Source organism: Chiloscyllium punctatum, chromosome 7 (genome assembly GCF_047496795.1).
Source record: "Chiloscyllium punctatum isolate Juve2018m chromosome 7, sChiPun1.3, whole genome shotgun sequence".
In the NCBI taxonomy this organism is placed as follows: Eukaryota; Metazoa; Chordata; class Chondrichthyes; order Orectolobiformes; family Hemiscylliidae; genus Chiloscyllium; species Chiloscyllium punctatum.
Window position 1 is genome coordinate 90489163 of NC_092745.1, and position 13710 is coordinate 90502872.

At 39.8% G+C, this 13710-nt stretch overlaps 1 protein-coding gene across 5 annotated transcripts in view; it reads right to left on the bottom strand.

Annotated features, from left to right (window-relative positions):
• Nucleotides 1-395: 395 nt before the first annotated feature.
• Nucleotides 396-13710, bottom strand: part of eps15 (epidermal growth factor receptor pathway substrate 15) — a 177921-nt gene continuing 164606 nt past the window's right edge. For 3 of the 5 annotated variants that reach the window (XM_072574277.1, XM_072574278.1, XM_072574275.1), the window contains 4 exons: nucleotides 10601-10677; nucleotides 6296-6458; nucleotides 5855-6027; nucleotides 396-1237 (listed from right to left, as the gene is read on the bottom strand). In XM_072574277.1, coding sequence (XP_072430378.1) covers nucleotides 1091-1237; nucleotides 5855-6027; nucleotides 6296-6458; nucleotides 10601-10677 — 560 coding nt within the window. In that variant the 3' untranslated portion in view covers nucleotides 396-1090. The remainder of the gene's footprint in view (nucleotides 1238-5854; nucleotides 6028-6295; nucleotides 6459-10600; nucleotides 10678-13710) is intronic. The other 2 variants (XM_072574276.1, XM_072574279.1) reach the window with 2 other exon arrangements.

The window sequence follows — 13710 nt, forward strand, 5'->3', positions numbered from 1 at the left end:
TTCCTTCCCGAAAGCGTAAAGGTGAAAGAGTTTCTTATGGCAGTTTCATAGCACCATCACTAAGATGATTCAGTGGGAGATAGAAAATAACAAATTAATTTATTCTGCTTTGACATCACTACAATGCAAATAAAAATGCAAGTTAGATTTTTGATGGGCGACAAATCACCAAGTCAGCACCAGAAGGATAAGTTGCTCTCATAATTAGGTAGGAAGGGTATGTGAAAACCAACAAGGAATTTTAACGGAGACTGCAGTGAAACAAAAAAACCTGGGAAAACCAAGCTGTGATTTCTTAATCAACTGTGAATTCATATGGGTATACTGAATAGCACAGATGGTGCTGGCTAGGTCCAGCATACTACATTCCATTTTAATGGATTCCACAGAACATCTTTACATAAGCTTGCATTTTATTTGATGTTATTTACTCATCCAGGCAGTAGCAATTTCACATGAACATGAAAGGAAAATCACTTAAATTTATAAACTGACAAGTTAAAAAAATAAAGCCAGTAAAAAGTTTAGCAGTGCATACGTTTAACTTACAGCAGCAGTTTCAGCATGTATTTTGAAATAGATGTTCTATACAGTTATATATTGTTAGCACTGGTGGTTACAGAAACAGTTAATATGCTACACTTGAAACGTTTATGATTTTTGAAATCTACTTAGTCATTAAGGTGTAAATATGTACAGCTGTTCAATGGCTTCTGTATCCTATTGGACAATATTATTTGAACAGGAAGCAGAGATGGTACACTCCATTACCCAACAATGCAAAGGAGTATAATTATAAGTAAATTCATTGCATTTAATACAGATTTGCATCAGTATTTAGCATGTACATTGTTTTGATTTTTACATATACAGGATAAAGATTATTTGATACTTTTGAATTAATAAGTTTCACCACACTGATCCAAGTCCAGTATAAGACTCTTTAGTAATGAACTAATAATTTCAGGGAAGAATTTCCATAATGACATAGTTACTTTAGGTAGTTTCTATATAAAATGTCATTAGTAAGAATAGACTTGCTTAGGCGAGTCAATGGCAGCCAGTACATTGAGAACCATAGAAGAGCTATTCATGCTTCTGATATTTCAGATTTACTGAGTGCTATGGCCAGTTCCAAATCCTCTTGTTCTTGCTGATTTAATCTCGCTAGTCGTTCCTTCTCTGCTCGTTCACTTTCTCTTTTAGCCCATTCTATCTGGTCTTCCTCACTGGGGTACTGAAACAGTCAAAAACAAAACGACAGAAAAATACAAACCATTTCTTATAAACAGCACACTGAAGACAGGAAAAAAAAAGTGGTATATTTTACACAAACAATAATGGCTCTGCTGATATTTTAAGGAAATCAAAGTCAGTTTACCTTTAGACATACACATGTAGCAACAAATTTGCAACAACTACAAACATTATTAGTTCATAACTTTTGAGATGCTTAACATTTAATCGGGAGAACACTAGCCTCACGTTAGCAATCTCCATTACTGACCAACAGTTTTAGTGTTCAAATAAAAATAAAATACTGCAGATGTTGATGATCTGAAATAAAACCACAAAGAGCTGGAGGAACTCAGCAGATCTGGCAGCGTCTGTGAAGACAGAAACAGAGTTCAAAAGTTTACCTTGGAACTGAATTAGAGTCATGGGACACTAAATGTTAACTCTGTTTCTCTCTTCATAAGTTTGCCTGATCTGCTGAGTTTCTCCAGCACCATGTTTTATTTCACAGTACTGAATGGTTCCTGATTAAGTTTATGCAATTCCAATACTAGATTCAATTGCTTCTCATAGATTTGCTTTGGGGTGGATAGGCATACACATAACAACATTAACAAGGAAGAAAACATAACTAGAGTCACTATAGAGCTCAAACATTTGACCACATTTACCAAAATATTAAGAGTACTTTGCTCTACAAACTGGTAATTACTTGAAACAAAACATATTCAGTTTATCTCCAAGTTCAAATTATGTTCCAGAAACTTAGACCTGGGCATAACCAGAAAAGATGCAAAGAATCTAGAATTAAAGAAGAACAGAGATCTGGGAGGGTTGAGAGACTGGAGAAGATTAGAGGGTGGGCAGGGTGAGGCCATGAAGGCATCGGAAAACAAATCAAATTACTTTAAAATCAAAATGAGCGAATAGTGGTCAGATGATGGTGGAAGAGGACCTGCTTCAATTTAAGAGACTGGAACCAGGACTTTGGATGATCAAGTTTATAGAAGATAGAATCTGGATGATCAGCCAGGAGTACATTGGAATAATCAAGTCTCCAGGTAAGAAACGCACAAGAGAAGGTTACACCAGCAGATCGGCCATGGTACAGAGGTGCAAATAGGTTGTCCTAGTGATGGCATGAATGCGATTGGAAGCTCATCTCAGGATCAAGTGTGACATCATGACTGTGAACAGACTGGCTTAATCACAAACTGTAAACAAGGAGAGAAATGGAATCTGTAGCCAGGAAATGGAGTTTGGAACAGGGGCTAAAAACAACGGCTTCAGTCTTTTCAATATTTAACTGGAGCCATTTTTTATTCACCCAATAATCGATGACAGACAAGCAGTCTGATTAGCAACAGTGGAGAAATCAAGGGAAGGTGTAAGGTGAAGTAGCACTGTATTTCATTAGAATACATATGTAAACTGACACTGCCTTCAGAAGAGATTGATAAAAAGCAGCAGCTGGATGAGGAAGTGGAGTGTCGAGGATAACTCTTTGGGGAAGCATTAGAGGTATGCGGTGCGGGAACAAGAACAGAAACCATTGCAAGTGACTCTCTGGTTGCCATTGGGCAGTTAAGAGTAGAACCATGTGATTCAACTGTTGACAGTGGAGAGGCATTAAATGAGGATGGTGTGCTAACCCGGTCATGGGCTGCAGGCAGGTTGTGAAGGTTAACAAGAGAAGGCTTATATTTGTAACAATGATACAGAATATCATTTGTGACTATTAAGAGGAGCTTCAGTACTGCAACAACAGAACCTGTTGTAGGGATTCAGACATGGGAAAGCAGGGAATGGATTTGAAAGGCCAACATGTTTAGGGACTTTAAAAAAGAAAAGGGAGATTGAAGATGGCATAGTGGTTTAAAACATGGAACCATTAACAGTATCAGCCAACGTGGGGGCCAATAGGGGAAGTAGAGTGATCAGCAGTTTAGTGGAAATAGAATGGAGGTAAGAAAGGTGGTTCTCATAAACAAGAGCTCAGAGTTGACATCAAGGAGACAATAGAGGAACTGCAAAAAGCTGAGAGATGAGAGTTAAGGCAGAAGGAGCAGAAAATAAGTTTGGCCAAGTGGACAAATAAATATGGCAGAGGCACCATACAAGCGTGTCTCAGTCTTATTGATAAAGAGGTTAATGAGCTTCTTGTGTAGAAACTGGGGGGGACAGGGGCTGAGGACAATGGTTGGTAGTACAGAAAATAAACCTGGTGTTATTTCTGTTTTCCACGATGATTTCAAATAATGAGCATGTTGACCAGAATAGGATAGGAACCTGTAGCATTTCAAATGATTTGGCCAGATCTAGTAGTTAATGATCATTTGTCCCCATCATATTTTTGTTCCTCTCAAGTGTGCATCCTTTGGACCGAAGAAGCAGGGATGAGGGTTAAACCAGTTGAAACTCTCAGAGTGAGAGAACTATGGTTGACTGGGGACTGGGACAGAAAATGCAGTAGTATTGCTCTAGTAATGCAGAGGCTTAGGCTAAATGTTTTGAGAACATGTGTAAAATCCCACCTCTGCAGCTAGTGGAACTTAACTTCAAAGAATTAACCTGTAAACAAAGCTAGACTCATAACCTTGACAATCATTGATTTTTGTAAAAAGCCACCGGGTTCACTAATATCCTCCAGGGAAGGAAATTTGCCATCTTTACCAAGTGTAGACTATACATGAACCCCAGACCCAAAGCAACATGACTGACTCTCAACTCAAATATCCCAGCAAGCCAGTCAATTCCAGGGCAATTAAGGGTAGGCAACAACTTCCAGCTACATCCATACTCCATGGAAGAATTAAGAACTAGGATTAAAAAGGTCGAGCTGAGTGTTTAAGCAAAACAGCAACTGTGGAAATGCTAATGGTGAGTAAATAGATGACTGGGAATTTGAATTAAATTGTTTTTCCCAGGAACAAGTAACAAAGGGGTAGGGTTAGAGTGGAGAAGGGGAGTGTGGGTAGTAAGTGATGCAAGGAAATGATCAGAGATGGTTTTATCTCAGATTGATACAGTGGGACGAGGGAGACCTTATGAGATGGCAAGGTCAAGAAGGTGATGGTGAATATTGTTTGCAGACTTATTGGGAATGGAGGGATTTCAGAATGAATAAAGATCGTGATGAATTGAGATCAAAGTTGAAACCACAGAGGATAGGGAGTAATTCGGTGGTGAGGCCATGACAGGAAAGACTATAAGATGTGGAATGGAATTATGCCATTACGCCAATTAAGCTGCTCCACCACTTGAACATTGCTGATATGTTTCTCAAACTCATTCTCCTGCCTTCTCCCCGTAACCCTTGCTCCCCATACTAATCAGTAGTAAGCAATGAACATATCTCTGTGTGATAATATTTTTGTTATACTGGGGAGGGCAGTACAATGACTAGACCGACAGAAAAATAACAAGACAATCAGTGATGTTTAAACTAGTTGGCAGATCATGTTTGATGAATCTAAATGAATTTTTATGAAGTAACTAAAAAGGTTGATGAAGGGAATGCAGTGGATGTTGTTCAAAGGAAGGTTAAGAAAGTGCCTTACGAAACATGATATAAAATAGTTGGTTAACAAGTGTGAAACTTGTGAAATAAGAGTGTCAGTGTCAACTTCAATAAAAAAATTTGGCTAATGGTCTGAAATCAACAAGTTGTGAGAAATGGTTGTATTTCAGACATGAGGATGATGGACAATCATGTTCCTCTACAACTATAGTACTGTATCTAAATCACAACATTTTAAGAAGGTTGAAGGGTCCTGGAGACAGTGCAGAGGAGATTTGCTAGAACAGCTCCAAGATAGAAGGAATTCAGCTCCAAGGTTAGATTAGAGAAGCTTAATCATTTTAAGTAAAGGAGGGTAAGAGGAGATCTGATGGAACTTTACAAGAAGACAGGCAAGTTTAGATAAGGCAGTCAACAAAGGGCTGTTCTCATTTGCTGTTGGTACAAGAACTAAGGACCCAAGACATTTAAATACCTTGGGCAAGATGTAAGGATGTAACTTTTCTTTTAAAAACATAGGAACTAGTTAGACCGAGAACTTGCTTCCCATGAAGGTAGTACAAACGGAGACTATCAATGATTTCAAAGAAAACTGGATAGGCACTGGAGTGAAATAAACTTGCAGGGCTATAGGGTCAGAGTTTTGGAGTGGAACTGACTGGATTGCTTGACAGAAAGCTGACATGGACTCAATGGGGCATATGGCATCCTTCTGTGCCACAGTGACTCCAGGTTTCTTCAAATCAAGGTATCTCCTCAGCTTTGGCATGGACAGAAATCTTGATTGTAGGCTTTGGTAAATGTTGCTGGCAGGTGTTGGTAAGGGAATACTTTCAAAAGTGACCTGCTGGTGACTAGCTCATCCAATTTCGCACTATTTCTACCTTCTGACAACACTAATAAGAAGAGCAAACAAGCATTTTAGGAAACCCTGATTAAGAATAGGTATTCTGCCACTTCTTCATTTGGCACAAAATTCCCAGTCAGTAGGAGAGGGTCCACACTGCCAAAAATAGGTAAATAAAATTCTTGAAAGACACAGATTTTTGTACCTTAAAATTATCAAACACACACACAAACAAAAACACACACACTTACAGCATTGAAGTTTGCAAAATTTGTGGTGTCTCCAACATCTTTACTTGGAGAGGTAGGAGCAAATGGGTCAAGATGATTCTCTTTATGGAATGAATCCCCTGAATTAAACGGATGGAAAGGATCATTTAACTTGGAGTTGGATGATTCTGATTTTACAAGGGAAAGTCTTTTACCTACATTTAAAATAAACACACAATAATAGTAAGTGCCTTTGCCATTAAAACTCTCAACATCCCTTGTCATGGAAGAGTGTTGAAATGGTTCATTTTTAAATCAATTAAATTTTGATGAGGAGGTAAGTGAACTATCATTGTAAATTTGGAAAATAAAATCCCTACAGTGAGCAAAGGATACATGCTTAACATTATCTAAACAATTACAAGAAATATAATTAACATTTGAAACAAAATTAGCACTTTTGATGTCCTCCTATTCACTTACCAGGTGGTGGAGGAGGGGGTCTTGTTGGAGTGCCAACCTTTGGTGGTAAAGCTGGAGGAACCTCATCAATGTTTATAGGTTCATCTGTGAATCCAGTTTTTCCAAATGCATCATTATTAGGGTCTATTCCTGTAGCAGAACTGAATGGATCTTGCTGGTCAGACTGAAATTTTATGTTCAGAGGAAACGAAAAAGAAAATATTACCAGTGATATCAAACTTATGCTGTAAAAGATATTCAGTGGACTTAATGCAGCCACAAAGAACTCACACAAATGTCCAAAGAATTGAATCAGTACAACATGTTTTCATGTAGTAATATCAAAGATTGAACTTGTCTACTTTCCCGTATCAATGAGCCAACTTACCCAAATTATACAAAATAACCTTTCAAGTTCTCTCCATTATGATAAGGCCAATAGTTGATCTATGTGCCCACACAGCATTACATTTTTAGAGATCTTACTGTGTTCTTGTTTTTTTTTAAATATCTGTCTTCAAAACTGAAAGAGGTGTAACAGATAAGTCTTGTCAAATGTACAAACTAGAGATCTCCCAATGTAGTGAATGTTAGGGGTCTATTGATAACATTTTGTCAGTATTCGCATTAGAAAAGGGCAATGTTTGTAAGAATACAGAGATACAGGCTACTAGAAGAGATGTGATGACAGTTGACAAAGATGAGATTTTAGCAATTTTGGAAGATCTGAAAATAGATAAGATTTCCGGGCTGGATGGGATTTATCCATGGATTCTCTGGGAAGCTAGGAAGGAGACTGCAAAGCCTTTGGCTTTGATCTTTATGTCATCATTGTCAACAGGAGTAGTGCCAGAAGACTGGAGGATAGCAAACGTAGTTCCCCCGTTTAAGGAGAGAGGTTGGGACAACCCTAGTAATTATAGGCCAGTGAGCCTTACTTCAGTTGTGGGTAAGGTGTTGGAAAAGGTTATGAGAGGGAGGATTTATAATAATCTGGAAAGGAATAATTTGATTAGGGATAGTCAACACAGTTTTGTGAAGGAGAGGTCATGCCTCACTAACCTTACTGAGTTCTTTGAGAAGGTGACAAAACAGATGGATGAAGGTAAAGTGGTGGATGTGGTGTATATGGAATTCAGTAAGGTGTTTGATAAGGTTCTACACAGAAGACTATTGGACAGAAGACTATTGGACAAAATAATGAGTGTCATGATTGAAGATGATTTAGCTGTTTAGATCGGAAATTGGCTAGCTGAAAGAAGACAGAGGGTGATGGTTGATGGGAAATGTTCATCCTGGAGCTCAGTTACCAGTGGTATGCCACAAGGATCTGTTTTGGGTCCACTGCTGTTTATCATTTTCATAAATGATCTGGACGTGGGCATAGAAGGATGAGTTAGTACATTTGCAGACGACACTAAGATAGGCAGAGTTGCAGATAGTGCTGAAGGAAGTTGTGGATTACAGAGGGATAGAGATAAGATACAGAGCTGGGCTGAGAGGTGACAAATGAAGTTTGATGCTGAAAAGTGTAAGGTAGTTCACTTCAGAAGTAACAGGAATGCAGAGTACTGGGCTAATAGTAAAATTCTTGGCAGTGTAGATGATAGATCTGTGTCCAGGTGCATAAATCCCTGAAAGTTGCCACCCAGGTTGATAGGACTGTTATGAAGGCGTATGGGTGTGTTGGCATTTATTGGTAGTGGGATTGAGTTTTGGAGCCACGAGGTCATGCTTCAGCTGTACAAGACACTGATAAGGCCGCATCTGGAGTACTGCGTACAGTTCTGGTCACCACATTATAGGAAGGATGTAGAAGCTTTGGAAAGGTCTCAGAGGAGATTTACTAGGATGTTGCCTGGTATGGAGGGAAGGTCTTATGAGGAAAGGCTGAGGGAACTGAGGCTGTTTTCGTTGGAGAGAAGAACATTGAGAAGTGATTTAAATCGAGACGTGCAAAATAATCAGAGGGTTAAATAGGGTGGACAGTGAGAGCTTTTCCTTGGATGGTGAAGGCTAACATGAGGGGACATAGCTTTAAATTAAGGGGTGATAGATTTAGGACTGATATCAGGGTTAGTTTCTTCACTCAGTAGTAGGGGCGTGAAACGGCCTGCCTGCAACAAGAATAGACTTGCCGACATTAAGGGCATTTGAATGGGCATTGGACATACATATGGATAATAATGTAACGGTGTAGGTTAGACGGGCATCAGATTAATTTCACAGGTTGATGCAACATTGAGGGCCGAAGGGCCTGTACTGCACTGTAACGTTCTATGTTTATATACATTAGGAAGAATAGCAAATTATATCTTTTTTATTCTTCGGAGAAACTTCAAAGTCTATGTGCTTCTTTTGTTGCATCTTTTTACTTCAATTCATTCTCTGAATATGAGCTACTTTGGAAATGTTGTCAGAGTTCTAACGCAAGACGCACACAACAGGTTGTGCACAGTAAGTTCACACTAAAAGCAAAGTGCAAAAATGTTAACTAACGGTTTTAGGACATGGAGTCTTTTGTATCCACCAGAAAGTGCAGAAGGTACCTTGGTATCATGTCTCACCTGAAAGATAACATCTGACACAACAGCATAACCTCAATACTAAAGAGAAGTGGGCAAAATCTCAGCAGATGGAAGATAGGTGTGGAAAATGGGTGAACAGGCACTTTGCCAGGAAGAGGAGAGAATAAATACACAAAGTCTGCAGACAACTGCAGCAGTGTGTGTGTCTGGGGTTCTTGTACGCTAGCCTTTTGTGATTCATATACAAATAGAGCAGGGAGTCGGGATGGCAAACAGAATGTTGGTTTTTACTTCAAAGGGAATGGAGTACAAAAATATGGAAGTCTAAGTAAAATGAGAAAAGGTACTAGTCATACCACACTTAGAATACTGTAAACAACAGCAAAGTGCTTGATTCTTAACTGCCCTCTGGGCATTTAGGGATGGGCAATAAATGCTGGTCCAGCCAGTGATGCTCTCATTCCGTGAGTGAATAAATACAATTAATCTAAGGAAAGATATACAGGCATTGGAGGCTGTCCAGAGAAGGATTACCAAGTTAATACCAGGTATGTAAAGGAATGGTCTTCGCGCAAGTCTAGCAGCAGACAGCATAATCTCAGGGTTTAGATTAGAGTGGTGCTGGTAAAGCAAAGCAGTTCAGGCAGCATCTAAGCAGTAAAATCGATGTTTCGGGCAAAAGCCCTTCATCAGGAATACAGGCAGAGTACCTGAAGGGTGGAGAGATAAATGAGAGGAGGGTGTGGGTGGGGAGAAAGCCACACAGAGTACAATAGGTGAGTGGGAGAGGGGGTGAACATGATAGGTCAGGGAGGAGGGTAGAGTGGATAGGTGGAAAGGAAGATAGGCAGGTAAGACAAGTCGTAGGGACAGTGCTGAGCTGGAAGTTTGGAGCTGGGGTGAGGTTGGGAAAGAGGAAATGAGGAAACTGGTGAAGTCCACATTGATGCCCCGGGGTTGAAGTGTTCCGAGGCGTTCTTCCTCCAGGCATCAGGTGGTGAGGGAGCGGCGGTGAAGGAGGCCCAGGACCTGAGGAAAGGTCAATGACCTGAAATTCTGTTGTAATCTCCAGAGATGCTATCAGTCCTGCTGAATATTCCCATCATTTTATGTTCTTGCTGAAGAACCTGCAGCATTCTGCTTTTAAATTACTACAGTTTGTTTTGATATAGTCCGCTGCGTCAATAATTTTTTTTCAAACCAAATTATACAAGAAGGCTTCTGATATGGCCAGTCCAAAATATTGATGGAGCTTCTTCAGAAGCCATGTTAGAAAGAATTTTCAAATGCTTTTAGTTTTGATATATGATGTTTAGAAAAAAAAAGCCGGAAGGTAAATCAAGCATCACCACATTATTATCAATGAAATTAGTCTCAAGCCAAATATGCACCAAACAGCATATTTCATAGCTGAAAAGAATTGTAAAGATAAACATGAGCAAATGGGTAGCCACATTTGAAGCTTCACTATTCCTAACTGTTTCTCAACTAGCCCAACATTCCATACTACAGATGTTGGAAATTCAAAATAGGAACAGAAAATACTGAAAACATTGAGCAGATCCTACACCTTCTAGGGAAAAGAAACTCTTATCGTAACTCAAAATGTTAATTTTGTTTCTTTCTCCACAGATGCTGCCAGACATGCCTCAGTGTTTCCATAAGTTTATGTTTCAAGGCTATTTTTAAAGTACATTAATAAGAAAACATTTACAATGGAAGGAGATTGTGAAACAAAACATTAAAAATAACAAAATATTCTAAGTACACATTTTGCATAGATTTCTAAATTAATTACCTGTGATAATGTGTTAAAATCAGCAAATCCACTTCCAAATGAATCACTTCCAAACACTGAGACAAAAGGGTCTGCAACTAGAACAGAGACAGATAGTTATCAAGAAAAAGAAAATCACATCACATCACAGAGAAAGCAATTTTCTTTATCCACATGTTGGCTTCAGTAAAAATGCAATAGATAGGAACCAATAAGGTCTCAGAGGCTCTTGTGATTGTAAGTTATTTACTAAGATAAATTCGTAAAGATTAATATTTATCCTTCATTGAAAAAGATAATTAAGGCTTAAAACTTCGAAACAAATTTGGCAAAAATCACCAAAGAACTGTGAATGCTGAAAATCAGAAACTGCTGGGAAAACTCAGGTGGTCAGGCAGCATCTCTAGAGAGAAAGCAGAGTTCACATGTCAGGTTCAGTGACAAAGAAAGGTTGTTGAAAAAAAGTGCATACGTTTTTAAGTTATGCTTCTATCAAGTGAACAGACACATGAATATTTTACAACATCTCTGCATATCAAGGTGCACACACATTTATTCTGTGAATGTGTCTATTGATATTTTTAAGTATTGATTATTAATTTAATGTCCTTATTTCTTAATATATTTTGCTATAGTCACAGAGGTGTACAGCACGGAAACAGACCCTTTGGTCCATCTCGTCCATGCTGACCAGATATCCTAACCCAAACTAGTCCCATCTGCCAGCACCCAGCGCATATCCCACCAAACCCTTCCTATTTATATACCCATCCAGTTGCCTTTTAAATGTTGCAATTGTACTAGCCTCCACCACATCCTCTGGCAGCTCATTCCATACACGTGAAAAAATTGCTCCCTTAATCTCTTTTATATCTTTCCCCGCTCATCCTAAACCTATGCCCTCTAGTTCTGGACTCCCCCAACACAGTGAAAAGACTTTGACTATTTATCCTATCCATGCCCCTCATAATTTTGTAAACCTCTATAAGGCCCTCAGCCTCTGACGCTCCAGGGAAAACAAGCCCAGCCTATTCAACCTCTCCCTATAGCTCAAATCCTCCAACCCTGGCAACATCCTTGTAAATCTTTTCTGAACACTTTCAAGTTTAACATCTTTCCGATAGGAAGGACATCAGAACTGCAAACAATATTTCAAAAATGGCCTAACCAATGTCCTGAACAGCTGCAACATGACCTCCCAACTCCTGTACTCAATTCTCTGACCAATAAAGTATACCAAATGCCTTCTTCACTATCCTATCTACCTGCAAGTCCACTTTCAAGGAGCTATGAACCTGCACACCAAGGTCTCTTTGTTCAGCAACCCTCTCTAGGACCTTACCATTAAGATGTTAAGTCCTGCTAAGATTTGCTTTCCCAAAATACAGCACCTCGGAATTAAACTCCATCTGCCACTTCACGCCCATTGGCCCATCTCATCAAGATCCTGTTGTAATCTGAGGTAACCCTCTTCGCTGTCCACCACACCTCCAATTTTGGTGTCATCTGCAACCTTACTAACTGTACCTCTTATGCTCACATCCAAATCATTTATATAAATGATGAAAAGTAGTGGACCCAGCACCAATCCTTGTGGCACTCCACTGGTTACAGGCCTCCAGTCTGAAAAACAACCCTCCACCACCACCCTCTGTCTTCCACCTTTGAGCCAGTTCTGTATCCAAATGGCTAGTTCTTCCTGTATTCCGTGAGATCTAACCTTGCTAGCCAGTCTCCCATGGGGAACCTTGTCGAACGCCTTACTGAAGTCCATATAGATCACATCTACTGCTCTGCCCTCATCAATCCTCTTTGTTACTTCTTCAAAAAACTCAATCAAGTTTGTGAGACATGATTTTCCATGCGCAAAGCCATGTTGACTATCCCTAATCAGTTTTGCCTTTCCAAATACATGTACATCCTGGCCCTCAGGATTCCCTCCAACAACTTGCCTACCACCGACGTCAGGTTCACTGGTCTATAGTTCCCTGGCTTGTCCTTACCACCTTTCTTAAACAGTGGCACCACGTTAGCCAACCTCCAGTCTTCCGCCACCTCACCTGTGACTAGCGATGATACAAATATCTCAGCAAGAGACCCAGCAATCACTTCCCTAGCTTCCCACAGAGTTTGAGGGTACACCTGATCAGGTCCTAAGGACTTATCCACTTTTATGCATTTCAAGACATCCAGCACTTCCTCCTCTATAATATGGACATTTTACAAAGTGTCACCATCTATTTCCTTACATTCTATAGCTTCTATGTCCTTTTCAACAGTAAATCCTCATGCAAAATACTTGTTTAGTATCTCCCCCATCTTCTGCGGCTCCGCACAAAGGCTGCCTTGCTGATCTTTATGGGGCCCTATTCTCTCCCTTGTTACCCTTTTAGAACATAGAACACTGCAGCGCAGAACAGGTCCTTCGGTCCTTGATGTTGCACCAACCTGTGAACTATTCTCAGCTCGTCCCCCTACACTATCCCAAAATCATCTATGTGCTTATCTAAGGATTGTTTAAATCTCCCTAATGTGGTTGAATTGACTACAATTGCATTTTCCTTAATTCTATTTGCCAAAGATATCTCATGCCCCCTTTTACCATTCCACGCCCTTACCACTCTCTGTGTAAAGAACTTTCCTCTGACATCTGTCTTAAATCTATCACCCCTCAATTTGTAGTTATGCCCTCTCGTACAAGCTGACATCATCATCCCAGGAAAAAGTACTTCACTGTCTACCCTGTCTAATCCTCTGATCATCTTGTATTCGCTATCAAATCCCCCTTAGCCTTCTCCTTTCCAATGAGAACAGACCCAAGTTTCTCAGCCTTTCCTCATAATAAGACCTTCCCTCAAGACCAGGCAACATCCTAGTAAATCTCCTTTGCACCTTTTCCAATGCTTCCACATCCTTCCTGTAATGGGGCAACCTGAACTGTACACAATATTCCAAGTGTGGCCGCACTAGTGTTTTGTATAGTTGCAGCAGGATATTGCAGTTCCAGAACTCAATCCCTCTACCACCGTATGGCTTCTTCACAGCACTATCCACCTGGGTGGCAACTTTCAGGGATCTATGCACATGGACTCCAAGATCCCTCTGCACATCCACACTACCAATAATCTTTC